Below are 24,695 nucleotides of genomic sequence, written 5' to 3'. Positions count from 1 at the left end.
GTAACGGTCACACACTGTGGTCCCTGCACTTCTGAAAGGATTTGGAAAAACTACCAAGAAGAATGACAGAGGGATTAAAGGATGGGAAATAAATCCTTTGAGGAAAGTTAAAGGAACTGGGATTGCTTAACCCAGAGAAGGTTTAACTCAGAGTAGTACGGCCTAGAGGATAGAGCATGGGATTGGGAGTCAGAAATCTAATCCTGGCTTCGCCACTTGTCTGCTGTATGACCTTGGACAAGTCACTTAACTTCCCTCTGCCTCAATTATTTCATATGTAAATTGGGAATTTAGACTGTGAGCCACAAGTGGGACATGGCCTGTGTCTGCTTGACTAGCTTGTATATAATAATAATGGCATTTGTTAAGCACTTACTATGTGCAAAGCACTGTTCTAAGTGCTGGGAGGATACAAGGTGATCAGGTTGTCCCATGTGGAGCTCCCAGACTTAATCCCCATTTTACAGATGAGGTAACTGAGGCTCAGAGAAGTTAAGTGACTTGCCCAAGGTCACACAGCAGGCATGTGGAGGAGCTGGGATTCAAACCCATGACCTCTGACTCCAAAGCCCGTGCTCTTTCCACTGAGCCATGCTGCTTCTCTAAGTATATATCCCAGCACTTAGTACAGTGCCTGGCACATAGTAATTGCTTAACAAATACCTTTTTTTAAAAAAAAGGTGGGGGGGGGGGCATAAGTTACTTTATGGAGCAGATGTTAGGTGATCTCCAAATCTGAGGAGTGAACACGTTAACTTAGATATAATGAAGAACTTTCTGACATTTGGAGCGTTTAAAAATTGATGACTGTCATCGCGTAAAATGGCCAAAGGTGAGCTTGGCAGCCGCAGTCGTAGCATTCAAGTTGTCGTCACTGGTTTGTTGTAGAAGTGGTAGTCTCTGATAATATTCTGAAAAGGGCCTTCTGAAGAAGTTATGGAGTCTCTTTATTAGGGAATTTTTTAAAGAAAAAAGACAACACTTGCTCTGGAAAGTTTAGAAACTTACCCACACAGTTTAAGGAGGCTGGAACAGCTACCTGTTCTCGCATCATTCCAAGGTGATGTACCTCTTCCCTCATTTTTAGCCTTCTTAAAAACCACCTTGAGCCACTTCTGAGTTCCTCATGTTTGTGGCATGGTGGGCGTCCTCCAAAATTGAGATTGCTCGAACGCCATTAAAGTCAGTTGTGTCTGTGATTACTTTAGAACATCCTGTGTGCGGCTTATTAAGGAACTTTAGGGTAGGTGAAGGCTAATATCTGAAATGCTTTGGACCACGTTCAGCTGCCTGATCGGTCTCATATTCTTTTCTCTACATCGGTACGTTTTTACCGTTTAGCCCTACAGTGAGCTGTAGCAGCAAGTTTTCATGGCAGTGGATTTTTTGAGGGAATAGATGTACGATTGCCAGTGTAAGGTATCAGTGTAGTTCCTTGCTAAATATTTACCTGGAGGCGGAAGAAATGCGGGAAATATTAATTTACTTTCGAGTTGTGTTGACATCTCTGTTTGGATGAGCCTTTTCGAATAGTCTGGTAACAAAGTCCCCCTCTCCCCTGGGGCAGAACTGACCCTTTCAACCTTGCCCACCGGCTCTTGGGGCATGGCTGGGCGATAGATCCGAGTGCCCGGTCTTACAGTGGTCCTGGAGGGACATGGGGAATGGGGTGAGGTAGTAGCTTGTTCTTGATGATTCCCTCCGTTACTGATCCGTCCCCACAGCTGGGCAGGTGAAGCACCACGTGCCTTCCCTCCACTGCCTGCCCGTGACAACTAGAGAGTAGTTTGGAGAAGTCAAGTTTCTTATGGTTCCTCTCAAAGCCCTGCTATTAGTGGCACAGACCCCCTACTCAAAGTATCTTCTTGAAATGATTCAAAGAATATTGACAGAAGTGAGAGCCCGTGGTGTATCGGGGGGTTAGTCGATCAGTTGTATTTATTAAGTGCTTACTCTGTGCAGATCCCCGTACCAAGCGCTTGGGAAAGTACGGTATATCGGAATCGGTAGACACGTTCCCTGCCCACAACGAGCTTACAGTCTAGAGGGGGTTAGGAGGACGGGCTCTGTTAGACTGCTTGCGACGTCCATTTTCCGTTTTGTTACGGAATCCCGAAAAGCCCACTTCTAATCGTGTGTTTGTGTCTGTCTCCTCTCTTGTAGTGAACTTTTGGAGAAACTGTGTGTGTCATTATATGATGTCTTCAGGCCGTTAATCATCCATGTTATTCACCTAGAGACTCTGTCCGAACTCTGCGGGATTCTTAAAAACGAGGTTCTCGAGGACCACGTGCGGAACAATGGTGAGTAAGAAGCAGCGTGGCTCAGTGGAAAGAGTTAGTTTGGAGTTAGTGGTCGTGGGTTCAAATCCTGGCTCCGCCAATTGTCAGCTGTGTGACTCTGGGCAAGTCACTTAACTTCTCCGTGCCTCAGTTTACCTCGTCTGGAAAATGGGGATTGACTGTGAGCCCCCCGTGGGACAACCTGATCACTTTGTATCCCCCCAGCGCTTAGAACAGTGCCTTGCACGTAGTAAGCACTTAATAAATGCCGTCATTATTATTATTTACCAAGAGAAATAAAATTCCCAAAGCTACATTAATCGGTCTGCGAAGCAGTACTTCCCAAAAGCGAGCTCTCACGGGTCATGGGGTGGCATTATGGACATTTGGAGCGTTTAAAAATTGACGACCGTCATCGCATAAAATGGCCAAAGGTGGGCTTGGCAGCCGCAGTCATAGCATTCGAGTTGTCGTCACTGGCTTGTTGTAGAAGTGTTGGTCTCTGAAGCCCAGAAAGGGAGTGAGGTTGGGGTGCTCCCCTGAATGTCCTCCAGCTGGAAGTTTGTGAGTGAAGGCCCGTAGGTGGGAAGGGGGAAACGAAAGTTAGGCCCTTTCTTACCCTGCAGCAAAGTTAGCAGAAACGCATCAGATCACTTTTGCATTTTGGGTCGGTGGGCTGTCATTTCTCCCTACTATCAACTGACCTAAGGTACCAGTTCCCATTTGGGTGTGGAAAATCCTTTGAGAAAAAAGACATTAATTCAGGTTGGACTTTTCTAGTATCGTATTTGCTCAGTTCCCGTGTAAAGCAACCCCTAGCATGCCTATAAATCGTTAAAAGCTCAAAGAATCCAACTAATGGATTTTTTGTCACATGGTGAACAAAGGTAAGTTTAATGATCTGTGGGGCTGAAGTACTTATCTGTCTCTGAGCACTAGATTTCCCCGGTGCCCCAGAAGCGAAGATTTTGATTTTTTCACTTGATATGTAGCAACCTGGAAAGATCACGTGACTCCAGGAGTGTGTTTTGCCTTTTCGGGCTTCCCAAATATAGGATGAGGTATTGTCAACCAAACCATAAATAGTACTTCTTGAGTGCTCACTGGGTTCAGGGCACTGTTTAGAGCGCCTGTTTCTTTGCATTTTGATCTCCAGAAGTGTCTCGTGACTTGTTTATCATGCCGATTTTGCATTTCTTTTAATCATTTCATCCTCGTGGGAAGACTGCGGTCCGGTAGTGTGATTTCTTCCTTGGTCGAGGAGATCCAGGGGTGGCTGAAGACTCTGTCTAAGGCCCCTGGAGCCGCTAAGCCTGGCTCTCTGGGCCCCCCGCCCCCGCTCTCTGAAGAATGTAGCCCTACCGCTCTTACTTAAGCAAGAGTTCTCCTAATCCGTTACCGACAATTCTCCCACCAGCTGAGCAACTGGGGGCATTTGGTGCCGGAGTGAAGCAGATGTTGGAGGACGTGCAGGAGCGGCTCGTCTATCGAACACACATCTATATCCAGACGGACATTTCGGGGTACAAGCCCGCCCCGGGGGACCTGGCCTATCCCGATAAGTTGGTCATGATGGAGGTACGGGATCTGGGTTCCGTTGTCTGGTCAGTGGTTTCTGTGGAAATGGCTCCTTGAGCCGTCGCTCCAAAATGCCCTCGCAGCCCACGGGCGAATGGCTTGAGATGAGATTGCCAGGAATGAGACGCACTCTTCCTGAGCCGGATCGACCGGGCCTGCTAGATGGAACTATTCAATCCGTCCGTCCACCGGTGGTATTGATTGAAGGCTCACCGAGTGCCGAGGACTGTACTAAGTGGCCCTGACTGCGTCTCGGTCCGGGCGGCAACTCCGTGAGGCACTAGCAGGTGTTTTCGGCCCCGAGTGACACGGGGAGAGAGGGCGGCTCGGGGCAGGCGCGTCGGGTTAATCGGGTTTGGCTGCTGCGTGGCGGGTGGCTTGTGGATTGATTGCCCGACTGCACAGCAGAGGAGCAGGAGGAGGAAGGTGCAAGTGGGGGGCTCATCTCCCAGGTCAGGCAGCTCAAGGAACTACTCTCTGCCTCGCCCCTCTCTTCCCATCCGCGGGTCTGTTCTGTCACTGTCTGAAGACAGTGTCTGTCTTTTGGACTGTGACTGTGAGCCCACTGTTGGGTAGGAACTGTCTCTATATGTTGCCAACTTGTACTTCCCAAGCGCTTAGTACAGTGCTCTGCACACAGTAAGTGCTCAATAAATACGATTGAAGGAAGGCTGGGTTGTCCCCTTAATGAGTACATTTGGCACATTAATTAGAACATTTTTTTAATACAGAAGAAAGAACTTGTGTCCTCATATGCCCTGCCTAAAGAAAAATCCTTATTTAATGTCATGTTCTTTCTGTTTTCTTCATGCAGCAAATTGCCCAGAGTTTAAAAGATGAACAAAAGAAGGTGTCCTCTGAGGCATCATTTTCAGATGTTCGGCTAGAAGATTCAGAGTCCAACAACGTAATTAGATCTGGTATGTTTGGAACACATAATTTGGCTAGTTATGTGGACACATCTGAAACATTCACTTCTATAACCATAACTTTTACCGCCCCACCCCCGGTGCATGCATCAGAATGATAAAAACGGAAGATACTGTATCTGCTGAACATCGACAGCTGTTATATATTCTGTGTTTCTCCGAGCACCTAAATCTCTTTATAAGCCTCAGCCCCCTGGAATTTTTTTTTTTCAGTATACAAATGAGCTAACCTAGAGCAACAAATTTCCATCACTTTGGGGTTGTCGAATGGGGCCAGAGAGAACCTTGTCCCATGATGGCAGATATTGGGGCAGGAATATTTCAGACCTCCAGGACTGCCTCAGATCTGAACTGTGAACTCGGGATGCAAAGAGCAGACCCCAGGACCTTGAGCGAGCGGGGAGGAGCCGGTGACACTCCAGCACTGGCCGCCTTGGGTGCGGGTGATTTTGCTGGATCAGAATCTGTGACCTGAGGCAGATGGCAGCCCAGCAGAAGATTTAGGGAGGAAGGTTGGGGTCAACATTCGCCCCACCAGTGGGTTCCTTCCGCGAGGGAGATGTAGGGAACAGAGGAGCCGAGGGGTGGCTGAGCGGAGATGAAGTGAGCGGCCGCAGCGTTGACGCGGCGGATCTTCTTTTTGGCTTTCAGGCACAGCAGAGCCCCTCACTCCCAGACCACAAAGCACCATTTCACCGGCTGATCTCCACGGGATGTGGTACCCTACTGTCCGAAGGGCTCTCGTCTGCCTCTCCAAACTGTACCGCTGCATAGATGTACGTACGTCGACACCCTCCCTCCCTCCACCCTTGGCCGGGGCCATCCTTGAATCGCGCCTACTATGTGCAAGGCACTGTTCCGAGCGCTGGGATAGATACAAGCGGATTGGGTTGGATCCGGTCCCTGTCCCACGTGGGGATCACGGTCTTCATCCCCATTTTAAAGATTGAGGTCATTGAAGCACAGAGAAGTTAAGTGACTTGCCCAGGGTCCCACGACAGGCAAGTGATCTCTGTGAAGTAGTTCAGTTCCACACCGGCAGCTTGGCTTCTTGGAGTGCCTCGGTATCTTGGGGGTTGGTAGTGCTCTGATGGGGTGCTGGGATTTTATTTCAAGAGCCCGACCTGAGACCAGCGGCGTGCATCAAGAGCCCCCGCCTTCCTAGTTTCTGGTGTGCAGATACCTAGAGGATGACTTTTGTTTCCTCCCCACAGAGGGCCGTGTTCCAAGGATTAGCACAGGAAGCTTTGTCGGCCTGCATCCAGTCCTTACTGGGAGCTGCGGATTCCATCGCCAAAAACAAGGTCAGACAAAGTGGTCCGGGCTTGAACCTCTGGAGGCACTCTGGCGGGGGCGAAAGCAGTTGGAAGCTGCTTTCCCGCAGAACCCGGCCTCGATAACGAGGAAGTGGTCGGTGCCCCTCGGAGCCTGTGAGCCGAGTTGACGTTTCATCGCGGCGACGGCCCGAGGGAGAGGCGCAAGGCCCCCTCCCTGAGAGAAGCCGCCGCAAGGAACGTGGTGACCCCTTAGATTGGCCTTTCTCTCTTTTATGCGGCCGGAGGAGCCGTTAGGCTTTAGTGAGGCTTGAGCTCCATTGCTTGCCAGAGGCCAAGCGTGAGCTGCAGGCGGAGGAAGAGGAGGGGAGCCTGGCTCTGCTCCCCCCTTCTACTCTGCTTTCCTCCTCCTGCCAGCCCGGGCAGCTCCTTTCTTGCCCACCGTGGCTAAGAGCAGTGGGAAGAGGGGAGGAAGCGCCCATTCCTTTCTATTTGAGTGTCAGCCGGGATTTTAGAACTCTCTTAATGCTCTTGCGGTGGTGGCTTTTTTTTTTCCACTTTAGAATAATTATAATCTTACTAAGCGTTTACAGTGTGCCAGAACCTGTTCTGAGCTCAGGCGTAGATACAGGCTAATCAGGTTGGACACAGTCCCTGTCCCACCTAGGGCTCCCAGTCTCCACCCCCATTTTATAGATTAGGGGACTGAGGCCCAGAGAAGTGAAGCGACTTGCCCATGGTCACACAGTAGACAAGTGGCGGAGCCGGGATTAGAACCCGGGTCCTCCTGACTCCCAGGCTCAAACTATCCACTGGGCTACACTGCTTCTAGACCCACGACCCTCTGCTCTCTGTTTTTCTTGCCATCTCATGACCTCCCCTCCTCAGGCCGTCCATTTCTGTCAGGGAACTGATTTCTTTGTCGCCAAATCAAGTGGGTTTTATACTGATTTATCAATCTCAAAGTAGTCCTGAGATTCTGGTTCCAGGTCCCAAGCCAAATTTGGCTTCATGCTGCTAATCCTTAGTGAGCCACGAGATCATTTCATTTCTGTGCCTTTGGATTTTTGCCCGACCTGTAACAATGATGCCTTTTTGTTTCACGATTTAGACGCAGGTCGACGGACAGCTTTTCTTAATTAAGCACCTCCTGATTCTTCGAGAACAGATTGCTCCGTTCCACACAGAATTCACCATTAAGGAAATTTCCCTGGACCTTAAGAAAACTAGAGGTACTTGACTGCCCTGGCTGGCACAGCTGGTTGGGCTTGGCCTTCCCAGGTGTGGCAGCACGGGTTCTAGGCTTCTGTTATGTTCATCTGCAATATGTTTGCATGCTTGCCTCTGCGCGTCGGGGATCTCACCGTGCTAATCTCACCCTAACAGATGATCACATTTCCTCTCACATCCTCCTCTTCTGCCCCCAGTAAATGACAGGCTCTTTTCTTTTTTTAGCTTCACTTCTCTCGAAGTGAATTTTAGACCAAGAAATTCCATTTGCATCTCCTCTTTCTGCCTCTTGCTACACCTGCTGCCTGACCGTGGATTCCGCATCCTGTCCCGTCAGTCGTTTCCTAAGGCCAATCAAACTAAAACCCTCTCTGAATTTTGGCCAGGTTTGGCTTGAAGCATGTTGGGCCCGAGGTAGCTGCTGAATATAGTTCCATTTGGACCTCTCCCGGGGCCTAAAAATTCCACGGAAAGGGGAGAAGAGTGAGCCAAGGAGCCAGTCGGTGTACTTTGCCATAGGGGGTGTCTGCAGTATGAGACACTATGGGACGTCCAGGACAACTAAATGTGACTGACCTGTCTGACTTAGCACAATTGGAAGCATTTCCAGCTACTGCCCTTTTCCATCCTGGCAAATCTGAACTACAAACAGGCTTTTCTTACTCTCCCTGAATCTGCTTTACTCTTCAGCCTCTAACCTCTCATTAACAGTTCACTATTGCATTTGAACATGAATGAAACCTCGATCCTTTGAGTCCATTCTAGTCTGGAGGTTATAGGGTGAATACGTCCTAATGGTGTTTTGCCCCCGGCTGACAGTACAAGTTTTTTTCACTCGAAATTAGAGAGAGAAAAACTTATGTGCCAGCCGGGGTCATTGAGAAACAAAAGCCGGGTAAGTACAAATTAAAATTTTTAAATGCAGTTCTCCGTAGAGTTAACCCACAACCAGTAGCAGTGTATTTGTAGGGTGACATTAATCAAGATACTGAGGACTAGATCCTCTCCCTTGTGCATTTTTGCCAATTTGTAGATGAGAGGGCTTACTTAAAATCTTGGACTTTTAATTTATTTTATTTTTAATTGAGGAGACCATGATCACACCCTTGCCGCTCACCTGATCCCTCAGCAGTTCCTTCAGCAGAGGTGGCTAAGTTGAGTTGCCTGGGGGCAGATTGGTAAAGCAAGAATTTGCTGCCTGCTGAAAAAAAAATGCACCTGAAAGTAAATTTCCTCAACATTCACAGTGTAATTTTCATTTCACAGATGCGGCATTTAAAATCCTGAATCCTCTGACTGTTCCAAGATTTTTTAGGCTGAACAGCAACAATGCCTTGATAGAGTTCTTATTGGAGGTGAGAAGGCATCTTTCCCTTGTCGGGTCCGGGGAGTAGATGGAGAGGGGGGTGGGGAAATCACTTTGATTTACATGTGTGCATGGAGGGGTTTAGGCTCGTGAGAAGGGGGAAGTAAATTGTTATCTTCCGTTTAAGGGTACTCCAGAGATAAGAGAACATTATCTTGACTCCAAAAAAGACGTAGACCGCCACCTGAAATCGGCCTGTGAGCAGTTTATTCAGCAGCAGACCAAGCTATTTATAGAGCAGCTGGAGGAGTTCATGACAAAGGTACAAGACTGGCTGCCTCTGTCAGTTGTTATGGTGTAAAGCCCCAGCAGAGCTGAGAAGAATGGGGTTCTAAGGGCTTCAACCCCCACAGCCTCTTGTGCCTGCTCTGAAAACACTGTAGGCTGAGGAGTTTCTGATAACTGTGTGGAAAAGGGTTTGAGGGTTTCAAATTGTGAATGAGTTTTGTTTTGTTTTGTTTTAATGGTATTTGCTAAGCGCTTCCTATGTGCCAGGCACTGAGGTAAGCATCGGGAGAGTTACGGGCTAAGCAGGTTGGACACAGTCTGTGCTCAACATGGGGCTCACAGGCTTGATCATCATCATCATCATCAATCGTATTTATTGAGCGCTTACTATGTGCAGAGCACTGAACTAAGCGCTTGGGAAGTACAAATTGGCAACATATAGAGACAGTCCCTACCCAACAGTGGGCTCACAGTCTAAAAGGGGGAGACAGAGAACAAAACCAAACATACTAACAAAATAAAACCAATAGATATGTACAAGTAAAATAAATAGAGTAATAAATATGTACAAACATATATACATATATACAGGTGCTGTGGGGAAGGGAAGGAGGTAAGATGGGGGGGATGGAGAGGGGGACGACGGGGAGAGGAAGGAAGGGGCTCAGTCTGGGAAGGCCTTCTGGAGGAGGTGAGCTCTCAGCAAGGCCTTGATCCCCATTTGACTGATGAGGGAGGCCCTCAGAAGTTAAGTGACTCACCCAAGGTCACACAGCAGATAAGTGGTGGAGTCCTGTCTGCTAGGCCACGCTGCTTCTCAACAGTAGTAGTAATAATAATAATAATGACGGCATTTATCAAGCACTTACTATGTGCAAAGCACTGTTCTAAGTGCCGGCGAGGTTTCAAGGTGCTCAGGTTGTCCCACAGGGGGCTCACAGTCTTAATCCCTATTTTACAGATGATGGAACTGAGGCCCAGAGAAGTGAAGTGACTTGCTCAAAGTCACACAGCTGACAATTGGCAGAGCCGGGATTTGCACCCATGATTTCCGACTCCAAAGCCCCGGCTTTTTCCACTGAGCCACGCTGCTTCACGGTAGCGTTTAGTATGGTGCCAAGCGCTGAACGAGTACCGCAGTTATTAATAACAATAATCAGAGGCCTAGGAGTGGCGTTTGTTAAGTGTGTACTGTGTGCCGAGGGCTGGAGCACGTGGAATCTGACCCTGACTCCACTCAACCCCCGTCCTAACTGGGGAGCGTCAGGTGGGAGGTGGGAAAGCCAACTCTTCTGTCCCCAGCCAGGTTTTTCCCTGGCCTCCTCCCTCCTTTCTCCTCCCCACCCTGCCTCTTCGGGGCTGGCTCTCTGCCCTTCTCCCTCCTCACCGTTTTCAGAGGGCCCTGAGCCTGCTCGAAAACTGAGGCTTTTAAGTTGAGAGCGTCATGTTTCAGATTCCAGTGTGAAGGGAGGAGTTAGGGGTAAGGTGTCAGCGGAAGCCTCCCCTAAAGTAGTTCTTAAATCTGCTTCCCTCCTCTGATCGAGGCCCAGCAGACAGATGGTTGGGCTCCATATCGGTCCCCACGCCTCATCCAAGCCTCGTGGTAGCGTCAGCGCTGGCTGCCGTGGGAGGAGGTGCCGGCTTCCTTAGACGAGCGGGCGGATCCTGACGTCGAAGCAGGCCTGCGTCGATCCAGTGCCAGCGCTAGAAAAGATCATTTTGGTATTTTAAGCGCTTACTACGTGCCAAGCGCTGTGCTAAGCCCTGGGGTAGACAGAAGCTCATCAGGTTGGACACAGTCCATGTCCATGACTCAGCAGCGGGGAGAATAGGTGTTGAATCCCCATTCTGCCGATGAGGGGACCGAGGCACAGAGAAGTGTAGTGACTTGCCCAGGGTGACACAGCAGACGAGTGGCCGAGCCGGGATTCGAACCCAGGTGGTCTGACTCCGAGGCCCGTGCTCTATCCACGAGGCCACACCACTTCCCAACGAATCGGGTCTGTCTGGGAGTTATCCGGACTGGTTCAAGGTGCATTTGAGGTTTGGGAGGCTCAGCTTTGGTCCGAATTAAAGCTGGAGCTGGGCTTTTCTAAGGCCGATGCATCCCCTCCCTACCGACCTGGGGCCTTCCGGATCCCAAGCTACAGGAAAAGGATGTAGCCGTCCCTCCTCAAGTGGCTCTTATTAAATTCCTTTTCTGGCCCCCTCCCCCTAGCTTTCCTTCCCTCCCACCCTCAGCTAAGTACTTTCTTCGAAATAGACATCCAAAGGAATACGTCTCAGTAAATAAGGATACGGCCATGCTTCCTCTGTTCCGGGTGCACGGTTATTTCGCCGTCCACTCTTGGCCGGGAGAGACGGACAAGCGCCTTTTGATAAAGCAGGCCTCGCTCTGTTGTAAATCACATTAAGAGCTCCTGCCACATTTCTCTGCCACTGAAGGTGTTATTCCTCTCGAGTTGTTTTGCTCACATATTTTATTTCTGCACCGAGAACATTGATAGCTCACGGTACAGAAAGGGAAGATTAAAAGATTATAAATCAACTCCCACCTCTTCCTGACAGCTCCGGCATAAGGCCCCCAAAGTCGTCAAGCCTGGCTGCTTTTTCGGAAGTTTCCTTGAAGGGGAACTGAAAAGCTTTGTAAATCTACCTGGGCCAAAGTTTGGTCATATGTTTCTTTTGCCTCTATTGATGTCTTTGAAATGAACTGGGAAATGCAGTACATTTTGATGTTATCGGTTGTGCCAGGAGAAATGCAGAGCACTGTACTAAGTGTTTGGGATAGTAAAATATAACAATATAACAGGCACATTTCCGGCCACAGTGAGATTACAGTGTAGTTACTAAATACTAAGCTTAAATACTCAGATTCATCCTCAGCCGGGAATGGCAAGGCAAATTAACCCGGTACAATTTTTTGTTATTAAACTTGGTTGTCTTTTTGCAATGGAGCCCTTGGGTTATTGGGAATATCTGTCTGGTGATTCAGGAAATGCTAACAGTTTGTCTCCTTACAGTTATGGGTATTTGATTGAGATGGCGGAAAGGGGACCGCAAGTCGCCTTTCTCCTTCGGTAGACGTCACGGCGCTTACCTTGATTAGTTATGTCACCGCGTCAAAATTATTGGCTCTCATTCATTTTTCATTGTCGTATTTATTGAGCGCTTACTGTGCGCAGAGCACTGTACTAAGCGCTTGGGAAGTACAAGTTGGCAACATATAGAGACGGTCCCTACCCAACAGCAGGCTCACAGTCTAGAAGGGGGAGACAGAGAACAAAACAAAACATATTAACAAAATAAAATAAATAGAATAGATATGTACAAATAAAATAGAGTAATAAATACGTACAAACATATATACAGGTGCTGTGGGGAGGGAAAGGGGGGGGGCTCAGTGTGGGAAGGCCTCCTGGAGGAGGTGAGCTCTCAGTAGGGCTTTGAAGGGAGGAAGAGAGCTAGCTTGGCGGATGGGCAGAGGGAGGGCATTCCAGGCCCGGGGGAGGATGTAGGCCGGGGGTCGATGGCGGGACAGGCGAGAGCGAGGTACGGGGAGGAGATTAGTGGCGGAGGACCGGAGGGTGAGGGCTGGGCTGGAGAAGGAGACAAGGGAGGTGAGGTAGGAGGGGGCGAGGGGATGGACAGCCTTGAAGCCCAGGGTGAGGAGTTTCTGCCTGATGCGCAGGTTGATTGGTAGCCACTGGAGATTTTTGAGGAGGGGAGTAACATGCCCAGAGCGTTTCTGCACAAAGACGATCCGGGCAGCGGCGTGAAGTATGGATTGAAGTGGGGAGAGACAGGTGGAAGGGAGATTGGAGAGGAGGCTGATGCAGTAATCCAGTCGGGATAGGATGAGAGCTTGAACCAGCAGGGTAGCAGTTTGGATGGAGAGGAAAGGGCGGATCTTGGCGATGTTGCGGAGCTGAGACTGGCAGGTTTTGGTGATGGATTGGATGTGGGGGTGAACGAGAGAATGGAGTCGAGGATCAATCAGTCAATCAATTGTATTTATTGAGCGCTTACTGTGTGCAGAGCACTGTACTAAGCTCTTGGGAAGTACAAGTTGGCGGATGACACCAAGGTTGCAGGCTTGTGAGACGGGAAGGATGGCAGTGCCGTCAACAGTGATGGGAAAGTCAGGGAGAGGGCAGGGTCTGGGAGGGAAGATAAGGAGTTCAGTCTTGGACAATCCTCTCTCAGACATAGAGAATTAGAATATGGAATCGTAGCTGCCTTCTGGGACAAAAAAAAAGTCCTTTGTTCCTTAGCCTATATGACTAACCACTTCCTATCAAACAGGAATGACATACTTCTGACATGAGGTTCAAATTCTAAGCAATTTCCTAAATACTACTTAATAGTTTCTGTAAAAATTATATTCACTGCTTCTCATTCTGTTATTAACAGACACTCTTCAAAGTCATGATCTTTTCATGGAAAAAGTGCCAAAGTAAGATAATGTATAAATCCGTGATCCACCAGCCGAAGTTGCCATTTGTGGAGTTACCAAGCTGTTGAATGGTATTTAAAGAGTGGGTCCAAATGATGTTTACTACCCTAAGTGTCAAATTCTGGTTCATTGGTATTACTAGTGAATTGAACATTCATTCATTCAATTGTATTTATTGAGCACTTACTGTGTGCAGAGCACTGTACTAAGCACTTACCCCAGCAAAACAAATTTTTCCGATTTCATAAGTGAACGTGGGGGTCCTCTGAGGACACTGATGGGGTCACAGATAGTTCATAGGGTCATCTGAGGACACAAGCGGGGTCACGGAGAGTGCATGGGGTCATTTGAGGTGAAATTGGGCATTGAGCTGCTTCCTGAAAATTTTCCCACTTTAATAAGTGAAAGTGGGGTCATCCGAGGACATAAATGGGGTCACGGAGAGTTCACGGGTCATCTGAGGACACGAGTGGGGTCATGGAGAGTGCATGGGGTCATTTGAGGTGAAATTGGGCATTGAGCTGCTTCCTGAAAATTTTCCCAATTTAATAAGTGAAAGTGGGGTCATCCGAGGACACAAATGAGGTCACGGAGAGTTCACGGGGTCGTCTGAGGACACGAGTGGGGTCACGGAGAGTGCATGGGGTCATTTGAGGTGAAATTGGGCATTGAGCTGCTTCCTGAAAATTTTCCCAATTTAATAAGTGAAAGTGGGGTCATCCGAGGACACAAATGAGGTCACAGAGAGTTCACGGGGTCATTTGAGGACACGAGTGGGGTCACAGAGAGTTCATCAGGTCATTTGGGGTCAAATGGGACATTAAACGGGTCTCTGAAATTTTTCTCAATTTCAGAAATAAAAATGGGGTCATTTGAGGACACGAATGGGGTCACGGAGAGTTCATGGGGTCATCTGAGGACACGAGTGGGGTCACGGAGAGTTCATCAGGTCATTTGAGGTCAAATGGGACATAAAACGGGTCTCTGAAATTTTTCTCAATTTCAGAAGTAAAAAATGGGGTCATTTGAGGACATGAATGGGGTCACGGAGAGTTCATGGGGTCATCTGAGGACACGAATGGGGTCACAGAGAGTTCATCGGGTCATTTGAGGTCAAATGGGACATTAAATGGGTCTCTGAAATTTTTCTCAATTTCAGAAGCAAAAATGGGGTCATCTGAGGACATGAATGGGGTCACGGAGAGTTCATGGGGTCATCTGAGGACACGAGCGGGGTCACGGAGAGTTCATCGGGTCATTTGAGGTCAAATGGGACATTAAATGGGTCTCTGAAATTTTTCTCAATTTCAGAAGCAAAAATGGGGTCATCTGAGGACACGAATGGGGTCACGGAGAGTTCATGGGGTCATCTGAGGACACGAGCGGGGTCACGGAGAGTTCATCGGGTCATTTGAGGTCAAATGGGACATTAAATGGGTCTCTGAAATTTTTCTCAATTTCAGAAGCAAAAATGGGGTCATCTGAGGACACGAATGGGGTCACGGAGAGTTCATGGGGTTATCTGAGGACACGAGCGGGGTCACAGAGAGTTCATCGGGTCATTTGAGGTCAAATGGGATATTAAATGTGTCTGAAATTTTTCTCAATTTCACAAGTAAAAAAATGGGGTCATTTGAGGACACGAATGGGGTCACGGAGAGTTCATGGGGGTCATCTGAGGACACGAGTGGGGTCACAGAGAGTTCATGGGGTCACGGAGAGTTCATTGGGTCATTTGAGGTGAAATAGGATATTAAACAGGTCTCTGAAATTTCTCTCAATTTCAGAAGTAAAAAATGGGGTCATCCGAGGACACGAATGGGGTCACGGAGAGTTCATGGGGTCATCTGAGGACACGAGTGGGGTCACAGAGAGTTCATGGGGTCACGGAGAGTTCATGGGGGTCATTTGAGGTGAAATTGGACACTGAGGTGCTTTTTGAAATTTTTCTCAATTTCAAAAGTAAAAATGGGGTCATCCGAGGACACGGATGGGGTCATGGAGAGTTCATGGGGTCAGATGAGGACACGAGTGGGGTCACAGTGTTTTATTTTACTGGTACATATTTACTATTTGTTTTATTAATGATGTGCAACTAACTTTATTTCTCTTTATTCTGAAGACGACACCTGTCCACATGTTTCGTTTCGTTGCCTGTCTCCCCCTTCTAGACTGTGAGCCCGTTGTTGGGTAGGGACCATGTTGCCAACTTGGTATTTCCCAAGTGCTTAGTACAGTGCTCTGCACACAGTAAGCGCTCTATAAATACGATCGAATGAATGAATGAAATACGGCCTTCAGGAAGTTGGGTGAGAAGCCCAGTCTTCATCTCTTGCTTTGTAAGGTGACGTGGCCCGCCGTTACTCAACCCTTTGGTTCGGATGGCACTGGTTCTCTTTGCTGGATGGATCTGCCGGGCCAAGCTCCATGGCTTAGTAGATGGGGGCCTGGTCTTAGATGCTGGACATCGAGACCTTCCCTGCAATTCCCAACTCACGTCTTCCTTAAACTAGGCCAGAAAACACCTTCATTTCCAGAGAGCCCCCTCCTTCTCCGTGGGTTTTTGTGGGGGAGTGCCCCACCTCTCCAAGCGCTCCTCTCCGCTGGGGGAATTCTCAGAGGTGACGGTGGTAGCGTTTCCATTTCTGGAAGATAGAGAAACTCGGGGTAACTGCTCTGTCGCCCTCGAGTTAAATAGCCTACTCCACCAAAACTGAAACTCTTTGTTTTTCCTGTCTCCTTGCCTAAGGTTACGGCACTGAAAACCATGGCCAACCAAGGAGGCCCCAAGTACAATCTCTCCCAGCAGCCTTGGGCCCAGCCGGGTAGGTAATCAAGTTTTACCAATTTGCGTTCCTTTTTAGCATCTGATCGGTTGACTTTTGGTCGGAGCCTGAGACAGCGAAAGATGGGAGATGGAGGAAAGATGGGACAGTTGAAGAGAGGACGGGAAGAAAGCGGGAGGTGCAGGGGAGAAGTTAGGGAGATCCCTGTCTCTATATGTTGCCAACTTGTACTTCCCAAGCGCATAGTACAGTGCTGTGCACACAGTAAGCGCTCAATAAATACGATTGATGATGATGATGATGGGAGATGGAGGAAAGATGGGACAGTTGAAGAGAGGACAGGAAGAAAGTGGGAGGTGCAGGGGAGAAGTTAGGGAGATCCCTGTCTCTCTATGTTGCCAACTTGTACTTCCCAAGCGCTTAGTACAGTGCTCTGCACACAGTAAGCGCTCAATAAATACGATTGATGATGATGATGATGGGAGATGGAGGAAAGATGGGACAGTTGAAGAGAGGACAGGAAGAAAGTGGGAGGTGCAGGGGAGAAGTTAGGGAGATCCTTGTCTCTATATGCTGCCAACTTGCACTTTCCAAGTGCTTAGTACAGTGCTCTGCACACAGTAAGCGCTCAATAGATATGATTGATGATGATGGGAGATGGAGGAAAGATGGGACAGTTGAAGAGAGGACAGGAAGAAAGTGGGAGGTGCAGGGGAGAAGTTAGGGAGATCCCTGTCTCTCTGTGTTGCCAACTTGTACTTCCCAAGTGCTTAGTACAGTGCTCTGCACACAGTAAGCGCTCAATAAATACGATTGATTGATCCCACCTTAGTGGCTCCAGTTTTATTGACAAAGAATGTGGTAAGATCATTGGGGCAAGAGATGGAGAAGGGTTGGGGGACAAGGGGTTTGAAGTGGGAGTTAAAAGTTTGACGGGGGCTGGCGGGGGGCAGTAGGCATGGGAGCCCATAAAGATGGAGGAGGAGGAGTGTTGCCAGGCAGAGGAGGGAGCAGAGTGAAAGCAAGTGAGAGCAGGAGCATGAGCAAGGCTAAAGCTAGCAAGCGACAAAAGTGGCTAGTGTATGAAAATTGATGTTGCGATTTTGACAGTCATTTGTCCCCTTTGGGACCTATTGTTTAAAGTGACATCCAGAAGGCCAGAGAGCTCTCTTTTAATCTTCAGCTCACCTCCTCCTGCTTGCTTGGGGGACTGTCAGGGTGGTACCAAAAAGCAGAAGAAAAACATTTCTAAAGCGCGTGGCTCAGGTTTCCTCTGCTCTGCGGAGGAGCCTGCGTGTCATCCCCCTACCCCGCTCCGGCCTGGGCCTGCCACCCACCCACAGTCCAAGCTGGGAATATTTCCCACTACTAAGTATGGTCCAGCTGTGGCCAAAAACCGGGACCAGGCCTACCGGGGAATCCAAAGAGAATTTGCTCAGCTTTATTTTATTTTGTTAGTATGTTTGGTTTTGTTCTCTGTCTCCCCCTTTTACACTGTGAGCCCAATGTTGGGTAGGGACTGTATATGTTGCCGATTTGTACTTCCCAAGCGCTTAGTACAGTGCTCTGCATATAGTAAGCGCTCAATAAATATGATTGATTGATTTGAGCCAGCCCTGAATTATGCAGAAGCGGAACATGGCCTTGCTTCCAGGAAGTTCGAACAGCGAAACGTTTAATCTTCTAGTGTCTGCTGGCTGGAGGAGGGCCGGCTTTGCCACAGCAGCTCCGGGAAAGGAGCCTGCTACCCTTAGCCTGGTCACTGCGTGACGGATCTTCCCGGGCACCTCCTTCAAATTAAAAAAGGCGACTCTTCCATTCCTAATAGAAAGTTACTTTCCTTACAGCCAAGATGAACGACCTAGTGTCGAGTGCTTACAGGAGGATAAAAACCAAGCTTCCGTTGACGTTACGAAGCATGGCGTTATACTTATCCAACAGAGACACCGAATTCATCTTGTTTAAGCCCGTTAGGGTGAGTATAAGGGGAAATCACAAACGTTGGCCATTTCACTCCCCTCCAGGGAGAGGACAATAGAGGTAGGAGGGGAATGGGGAGACACACTGTATTTGCACCCCTTTCTTCTAGACTGAGAGCCCACTGTTGGGTAGGGACTGTCTCTGTATGTTGCCAACTTGTACTTCCCAAGCGCTTAGTACAGTGCTCTGCACACAGTAAGCGCTCAATAAATACAATTGATTGATTGATTGCCCTGGAGGAGCTCTTCTCTAAACTGGTGTCTATTAATGAGGCCTTTGTGAAATAGAGTGGTAGCAATAATGATAATAATAATGGCATTTATTAAGTGCTTACTGTGTGCAAAGCACTGTTCTAAGCGCTGGGGAGGTTACAAGATGATCAGGTTTTCCCACGGGGTGCGGGGGCTCAACAGTCTTCATCCCCATTTTCCAGATGAGGGAACTGAGGCCCAGAGAAGTTAAGTGACTTGCCCAAAGTCACCCAGCTGACAATTGGTGGAGCCGGGATTTGAACCCACGACCTCTGACTCCAAAGCCCGGGCTCTTGCCACTGCGCCACGCTGCTTCTCAAGGCTACAGTTAGTAAAATCACAAGAGTCTGGATGGATAAATAAGTGACAAAGCAGGTATTGTGTGAAAAATTGATGATGCAATTTTGACATCATTGGTCCTGTTTGGACCTATTGTTCAAACTGATATCGAGAAGGCCGAAAGAGCTCTATTTGGGGAAGCAAGGCCTGGGAAGCAGCGTGGCTCAGTGGAAAGAGCCCGGGCTTTGGAGTCAGAGGTCATGGGTTGGAATCCCGACTCCACCATATGTCTGCTGTGTGATCTTGGGCAAGTCACTTAACTTCTCTGGGCCTCAGTTACCTCATCTGTAAAATGGGGATTAAGACTGTGAGCCCCACGTGGGACAACCTGATCACCCAGTATCCTCCCCAGCGCTTAGAACAGTGCTTTGCACATAGTAAGCACTTAACATGCCAATTATTATTATTATCATTATTTAGGCCTTCCCGGACTGAGCCCCCCCCCCATTCCTCTCCCCCTCCCCAACCCCTCCATCCTACATCCTTCCCCTCCCCACAGCACCTGTATATATGTTTGTACAGATTGATTACTCTATTTTACTTGTACATATTTACTATTCTATTTATTTTATTTTGTTAATATGTTTTGTTTTGCTGTCTGTCTCCCCCTTCTAGTCTGTGAGCCCGCTGTTGGGTAGGGACCGTCTGTATATGTACTTCCCAAGTGCTTAGTACAGTGCTCTGCACACAGTAAGCGCTCAATAAATACGATTGAATGAATGAATGAATGGTTAGGTGGCCCTCCTTGCTGGGTTTTTCCATTTACCTCATTCCCTATGGCTGTTTAGTGCATCCCCTGAACTCTTGCCTACTGTTTAAATGCTCGCTTGTCACTTAGAAAGGAAAGTAGCTAAAAGATCAGACCAGATACTGGCCCGAAACAATCAGATTTCTTTTTTAGCCCTGAAGGGGCTAAATTTCAAAGAACCCAGGTCTTCTGTCTGGCCTGTGTCTGGCTCCCCTTTTCTCCCATGGGTTCTGGCAGACTTCGGAAATATACTTGCTATGCCCAGGAAATGTATTCCCTTGTCCGTTAAAAAAAAAAAAAAAAAGACGCAGAGCTTTCTATTAATCTGAGACCACGGGGACCGTTCTCATTTAGTTTAGTTTTTGGAATAAACATGACCGGGCCAGCTCTACTCACTGACATCACATGAAATGGTGTGTGGCCACTAGCAATCTATGGTGATGGTCCCCTATGGCTGCCATGCCTCCCACACTAGTTACAGCAAATTTCATTCAGATTTGAAGTGCTTCGTATGGAAGGTGATGTCTCAGCCCTGCATTTAACGGGTCTCTTTCTCTCCAAGAACAACATTCAGCAAGCGTTCCAGAAGCTCCATGCTCTGTTGAAGGAGGAATTCAGCAGTGAAGACATCCAGATCATAGCTTGCCCTTCCATGGAGCAGGTAAGGAACAGGGCTTTGGCCCCTGGCTTGGGCACGTGACTTGTCTGGCTTTCCCTCTCCACCCCGAGGCGTCCCTTTATTTTTTCTTTTTTTTTTTTAAATGGTATTTGTTTAGCACTTCCTATGTTGCAGGCACTGTACTAAGCGCTGGGGTAGGTCCAAGCTAATCTGGTTGGGCACGGTCCCCGTCCCACGTGGGGCTCACAGCCTGAATCCCATCTGACAGATGAGGTAACGCAGACAAGTGGTGTTGCTGGACTGTGCTCGGTCCCCCGGGCCACGCTGCTTCTTTCGCCGATAAGTGCCAAAACGATAGTGCATTTCTAAAAAGTTCACAACATTTTCTGGCGCTACAGCAGCTGGCTGCTGAACTCGCCATGTGGTAACTTAAGAGGGTTCCCCGGCACCTGTGAAAATCCCGACGACACTTACCGGAGAGCCAAATACCCGAACAGGTGGCGGGGTCCAAAGGGGATCCGGGGCCCTTTTGTTTCCGGAGGAAGTTACTTGGGGTCCGGAGGTACGCTGGAGGCTTCCCATATCCCTCGCCTTTCAACGCTGCGTTGCAGGAGCAGAACAGATGATAGAACCGTTTTTACCAGACGGGCTACAGCTATTAGCGCAGTGCACCTAAGGCAAGCTGGTACTGAATATAGTAGTCAAACTGGACCCTGATGTGTTCTGTTGGCTTAAATATTTGGAATATTTTTTTCCTTGATGGTTTTAGAACCACCCCCCACCCCCCAAAATAGACACTTTTTATTCTCCTTACATTCGAAGATGCAAAATTTTCTGCTGAACTTACAGCTCGAGTGAGGCTTTTCGAGCAGAGCTAATGTGTTGCCTTGCCTTTCAGGTGAACCTGCTGCTGTCAGTGTCCAAATAACCAAGCCAGGGAGGTGGAGGGAAGCAAATTTCAGCGGACTGCCAGGCAGAGACTCGCAGCTCAAAGGAAATAGTGGAGAGGTCTGCTTTAAAATCCCCCGCGTGGCTCAGCGGCTGTTACCGGGTGACGGTAGTGTAAACGAGCGTTCAGACCAGTTTGCCCTTCCTAGCACACTGAAAAGCCAAAGATTCATTCGCCAGGGAGCGTCAATTACTGCCTCTCATCATCTGACTTAAAATGGCTACAAGAAACGTAAAACTTGAGATTTAAATTCTGGTGACTTGCAGCGGGGTGGATCGCAGAGAAAAGAAGGGCAGTGAAAGCGGGGTTACAAGTGTCAGCGGGGTTGGGGGAGGAACTTTAAAGGGCTGAGGAGAATAGTTTTCTATAATGGTGGTTGCCGTTGCTCCTTTTGGAATTTCGCACTTCCCTTGAATACTTTAATCCCAGAAATGCTACCCTGTCCCCATCAGACTTTGGAGTGCGTCCGTTTGAGGTGAAGATGGGGTGCTTTTCGGAACAGGTTTTACTTTAATTTTCTTTGAATTTTAGGGGTGGGGGCGGTTACTTCCTACATCAACGTTTGATGTAAAGGATTTTGAGAGAGCGGGCCTGGAACGAGGCTGGGATTCCAAAGAAAAACGGCTACTGCCACCTCCGAACAGACCGGCCGCTAAACCTACCTGGGCACAGCGGCCGGGACCGGGGAAGGAAGGGCGCAGGTGAAGCCTGCCCATTTCTAAAAGAAACACAAATGGAGGAATAGATTAGGCCGAACCCGCGGATCGGGGCGGCTCGCGGGGGCGACGGGTCAGGCTGCGTGACGGCACTTTGACGTGAGGTGTGTTGAGCGAGGGTGCAGGGATCCCCCCCACTTGACCCTGCAGGATGGACGCCACGGGAGAAATTTGGGCGAGAGGGGTGAAGATGATGGCGGTGAACGCAGGGGTGCTAGCACACTAAAACCCACTTCTGTAAATCAGGGATCACGAGAGAAACTGGGCCGGTAGAGCAGGGGAGTGAAGACAGCGTGATCGAGGCCCCAAAAAAAGATAAAAGCTTTAGGTGAATGTTCAGCTGCATGTCTAGCACTGAAGCAATGAAAAGGTCCGGAACCACCCTCGCAAACCTGCTCAGTATAGAATGACTTTTTAGGTCAGCTCTCTGTGTCTCTTCGTGTAGCAATGTTGTGGCTCTTTGAAGGGTCACCTGTTTTCAGGCGATTTTTTTCGGTTGGTGGTAGATTTTTTTTGAAAAGGGACCTCAGCTTTGGAGGCGGTGTCGGGGGTGGCAGGGAAGGAAGGTGAGGAGCGAGGCCTCGTTGCAGCATTGGAAAAATCAGCTAATTAAGAACGTTGCCTGTCTCCTCCCGTCCCTTGTTAGAACAACCGTCAGAGAACGTAGACTGTAAATGATCCAAATCCGTGTAATATATGTATATTTGGTCCTAATTTTAGTCTTTTACAAGAGCAATGAGGGCATGATTATTGTACAGGGCTCCGACTGATTTAATTTGATGTATAGAGGAGGGGGCACGCAGAAGGGTAAAGCTATTTCATGGCACTCACTTTTGTGTTTGGAGTCATTTCCTCAAAACTCCAAAACACTGCTCCGTGCTCGTGGAGAATAGCGATCGTACCGGTTTCGCTGAATGAAGATTTGTTTAAAAATTGTACAGTTTCAGGTGTTTACTTTTACAAATAGTGTATATAATTTCAAGAGATTAATTTAAGATGCTTTATATTATCGCGCTAGAAATTTGCAATTTTTAATAAATGTGGATTTTTTAAAAATAAAAATGTTGCTTCCTAGTGTGCCTGGTAGTATTTGTAGAGCCAGATCTTTTTGACATGCCGGGTGAACGGACGGGAAAGAGAACTCTCCTGGAGGTAGCCAAGGTTAGTTCAAAAGGTGGGTTAATTTTTCTGTTAGCAATAGTAATATAGACCTACCACCCCCTTGATCGCACAGCTAGTTATATTAAAAATGCAATCACTCAGTGGGGTCTACTGAGCGTATAACTGTATGCAGAGCACTGTACCGAGGGCTTGGGAGAGTACAGTAGAGTTAAACAGACTTGAGTCCTGGACTCAAGGGGCTTAAAGTCAGTTCTTTGATAGTAGCAATGGAAGTCAACCCACTTCTTCATTCAATCGTATTTACTGAGCGCTTACTGTGTGCAGAGCACTGTACTAAGCGCTTGGGAAGTACAAGTGTCTAGTGGCTACCAGTCCAACTACACATCAGGCAAAAACTCCTCACTCTTAGCTTCAAGGCTGTCCATCACCTCGCCCCTTCTCCTTCCTCTCCCCCTCCGCACCCCACCTCCGCCCTACCTCCTTCCCCTCCCCACATATATAATAATAATAATGGCATTTATTAAGCGCTTACTATGTGCAAAGCACTGTTCTAAGCGCTGAACAGTATGTCTGTACAGATTTATTACTCTATTTTACTGGTACATATTTACTATTCTATTTATTTTGTTTTGTTGTCTATCTCCCCCTTCTAGACTGTGAGCCCGCTGTTGGGTAGGGGCCGTCTCTATACGCTGCCAACTTGTACTTCCCACGCGCTTAGTACAGTGCTCTGCACACAGTAAGCGCTCAATAAATATGACTGAATGAAGTCGGCAATGTATAGAGACGGTCCCTACCCAACAACAGGCTCACGGAAAACCCCCTCTGTGTTTGGTTTGGTTTGCTGTGGGTGCGGGAGTGGCTACTAGCTTTACTGTGCTCTCTCACACGCTCAGTACAGTGCTGCACCCAAAGTAAGCGCTGAAATCCTTCAGCCTGCTTGGTTAGCGTTCTGGGTTGGTCACTTGTAAAAGGGAATGGGGATGCCGACGGCAGGGGAGAGATGGGCGACTTGGGTCCCGCCGCTCTCTGAGGGCTTACCTGGGTTCTCGCCCGATTGTCCGCGGTGCTTTCTCTCCGTCTCTGTCCAGAACGCCCCAGTCCGGTCACTGCTTCCTCCCTTCACGCGCAAAATCCAACGGAAGCTCGAGCAAGCGTTCGTCTCACGGTTTTCCAAGCGGGTGGGTGCTAGCTCCCACTCCCAGGAGCTCTTTCCAACCGCTCTTGGATCGGGGAGATTGTAAACACAGACGGAAGAAATGATTATTTGAAGATCGTACAGCTCCCGAGATGCCCCGAGCAGTGACCCCGAACACTCAGGACTTCTCTTTTACGAGCATCTCGAGGATGGTTCAGGGTGGGCACTGGCAAGCTCCGGGCCCAAAGGAGTAGGGCACGGGACTGGGAGGCGGGAGCTTTTGTTTCTCATCCCGGCTCCACTCCCTGCCTACTCTGGGACCTTGGGCAAGTCATTTCACTTGTCTGGGCCTCAGTTTCCACAGTTCTGAACTGGGGATTCGATACGTGTTCTCTCTACCTCTTAGATGGAGTGCCCTCTGGGACAGGGTTCACTGATTATTCTGTATCTACCACAACATTTAGCACAACGAGCACGTAAAACGGCATAACAGTACTATCATTAGTAATAATAATAGTGACAAAGTGATTTGAACAGGGTTACCCAGGAAGGACTGAATTCAAGTTGTCTTAAGTTCAGCTCCGTCAGCTATTTTGCTTCTGACAAAGTAGTAACCTAAATCAGGGGCTCTGCCACTTCATCATCATCATCATCATCATCAATCGTATTTATTGAGCGCTTACTATGTGCAGAGCACTGTACTA

The 24,695-nt window shown here is 48.5% G+C and overlaps 2 protein-coding genes across 5 annotated transcripts in view; one reads left to right on the top strand and one right to left on the bottom strand.

Moving 5' to 3' along the window:
- COG3 (component of oligomeric golgi complex 3) overlaps positions 1-22,805 on the top strand; it is a 38,856-nt gene extending 16,051 nt beyond the window's left edge. For both annotated transcript variants that reach the window (XM_038761500.1, XM_038761501.1), the window contains 12 exons: positions 2,164-2,303; positions 3,700-3,860; positions 4,675-4,780; positions 5,441-5,565; positions 6,004-6,093; positions 7,175-7,295; positions 8,560-8,648; positions 8,787-8,921; positions 16,093-16,168; positions 17,977-18,104; positions 20,010-20,108; positions 20,965-22,805. In XM_038761500.1, the coding sequence (XP_038617428.1) occupies positions 2,164-2,303; positions 3,700-3,860; positions 4,675-4,780; positions 5,441-5,565; positions 6,004-6,093; positions 7,175-7,295; positions 8,560-8,648; positions 8,787-8,921; positions 16,093-16,168; positions 17,977-18,104; positions 20,010-20,108; positions 20,965-20,994 (1,300 nt within the window). In that variant the 3' untranslated portion in view covers positions 20,995-22,805. The remainder of the gene's footprint in view (positions 1-2,163; positions 2,304-3,699; positions 3,861-4,674; positions 4,781-5,440; positions 5,566-6,003; positions 6,094-7,174; positions 7,296-8,559; positions 8,649-8,786; positions 8,922-16,092; positions 16,169-17,976; positions 18,105-20,009; positions 20,109-20,964) is intronic.
- ERICH6B (glutamate rich 6B) overlaps positions 15,588-24,695 on the bottom strand; it is a 49,438-nt gene continuing 40,330 nt past the window's right edge. Inside the window, exons 17-22 of one of the 3 annotated variants that reach the window (XM_038761503.1) lie at positions 23,895-24,076; positions 22,563-22,641; positions 21,678-21,733; positions 20,914-21,053; positions 20,541-20,666; positions 15,588-15,988 (exon numbers count right to left, since the gene is read on the bottom strand). The gene's annotated coding sequence lies outside the window, so the exon portion shown is untranslated. The remainder of the gene's footprint in view (positions 15,989-20,540; positions 20,667-20,913; positions 21,054-21,677; positions 21,734-22,562; positions 22,642-23,894; positions 24,077-24,695) is intronic. The other 2 variants (XM_038761502.1, XM_038761504.1) reach the window with 2 other exon arrangements.

Source organism: Tachyglossus aculeatus, chromosome 20, assembly GCF_015852505.1.
Source record: "Tachyglossus aculeatus isolate mTacAcu1 chromosome 20, mTacAcu1.pri, whole genome shotgun sequence".
Classification (NCBI taxonomy): Eukaryota; Metazoa; Chordata; class Mammalia; order Monotremata; family Tachyglossidae; genus Tachyglossus; species Tachyglossus aculeatus.
The sequence above is the reverse complement of the archived record's forward strand: the minus strand, read 5'-3'. Positions and strand labels throughout refer to the sequence as shown.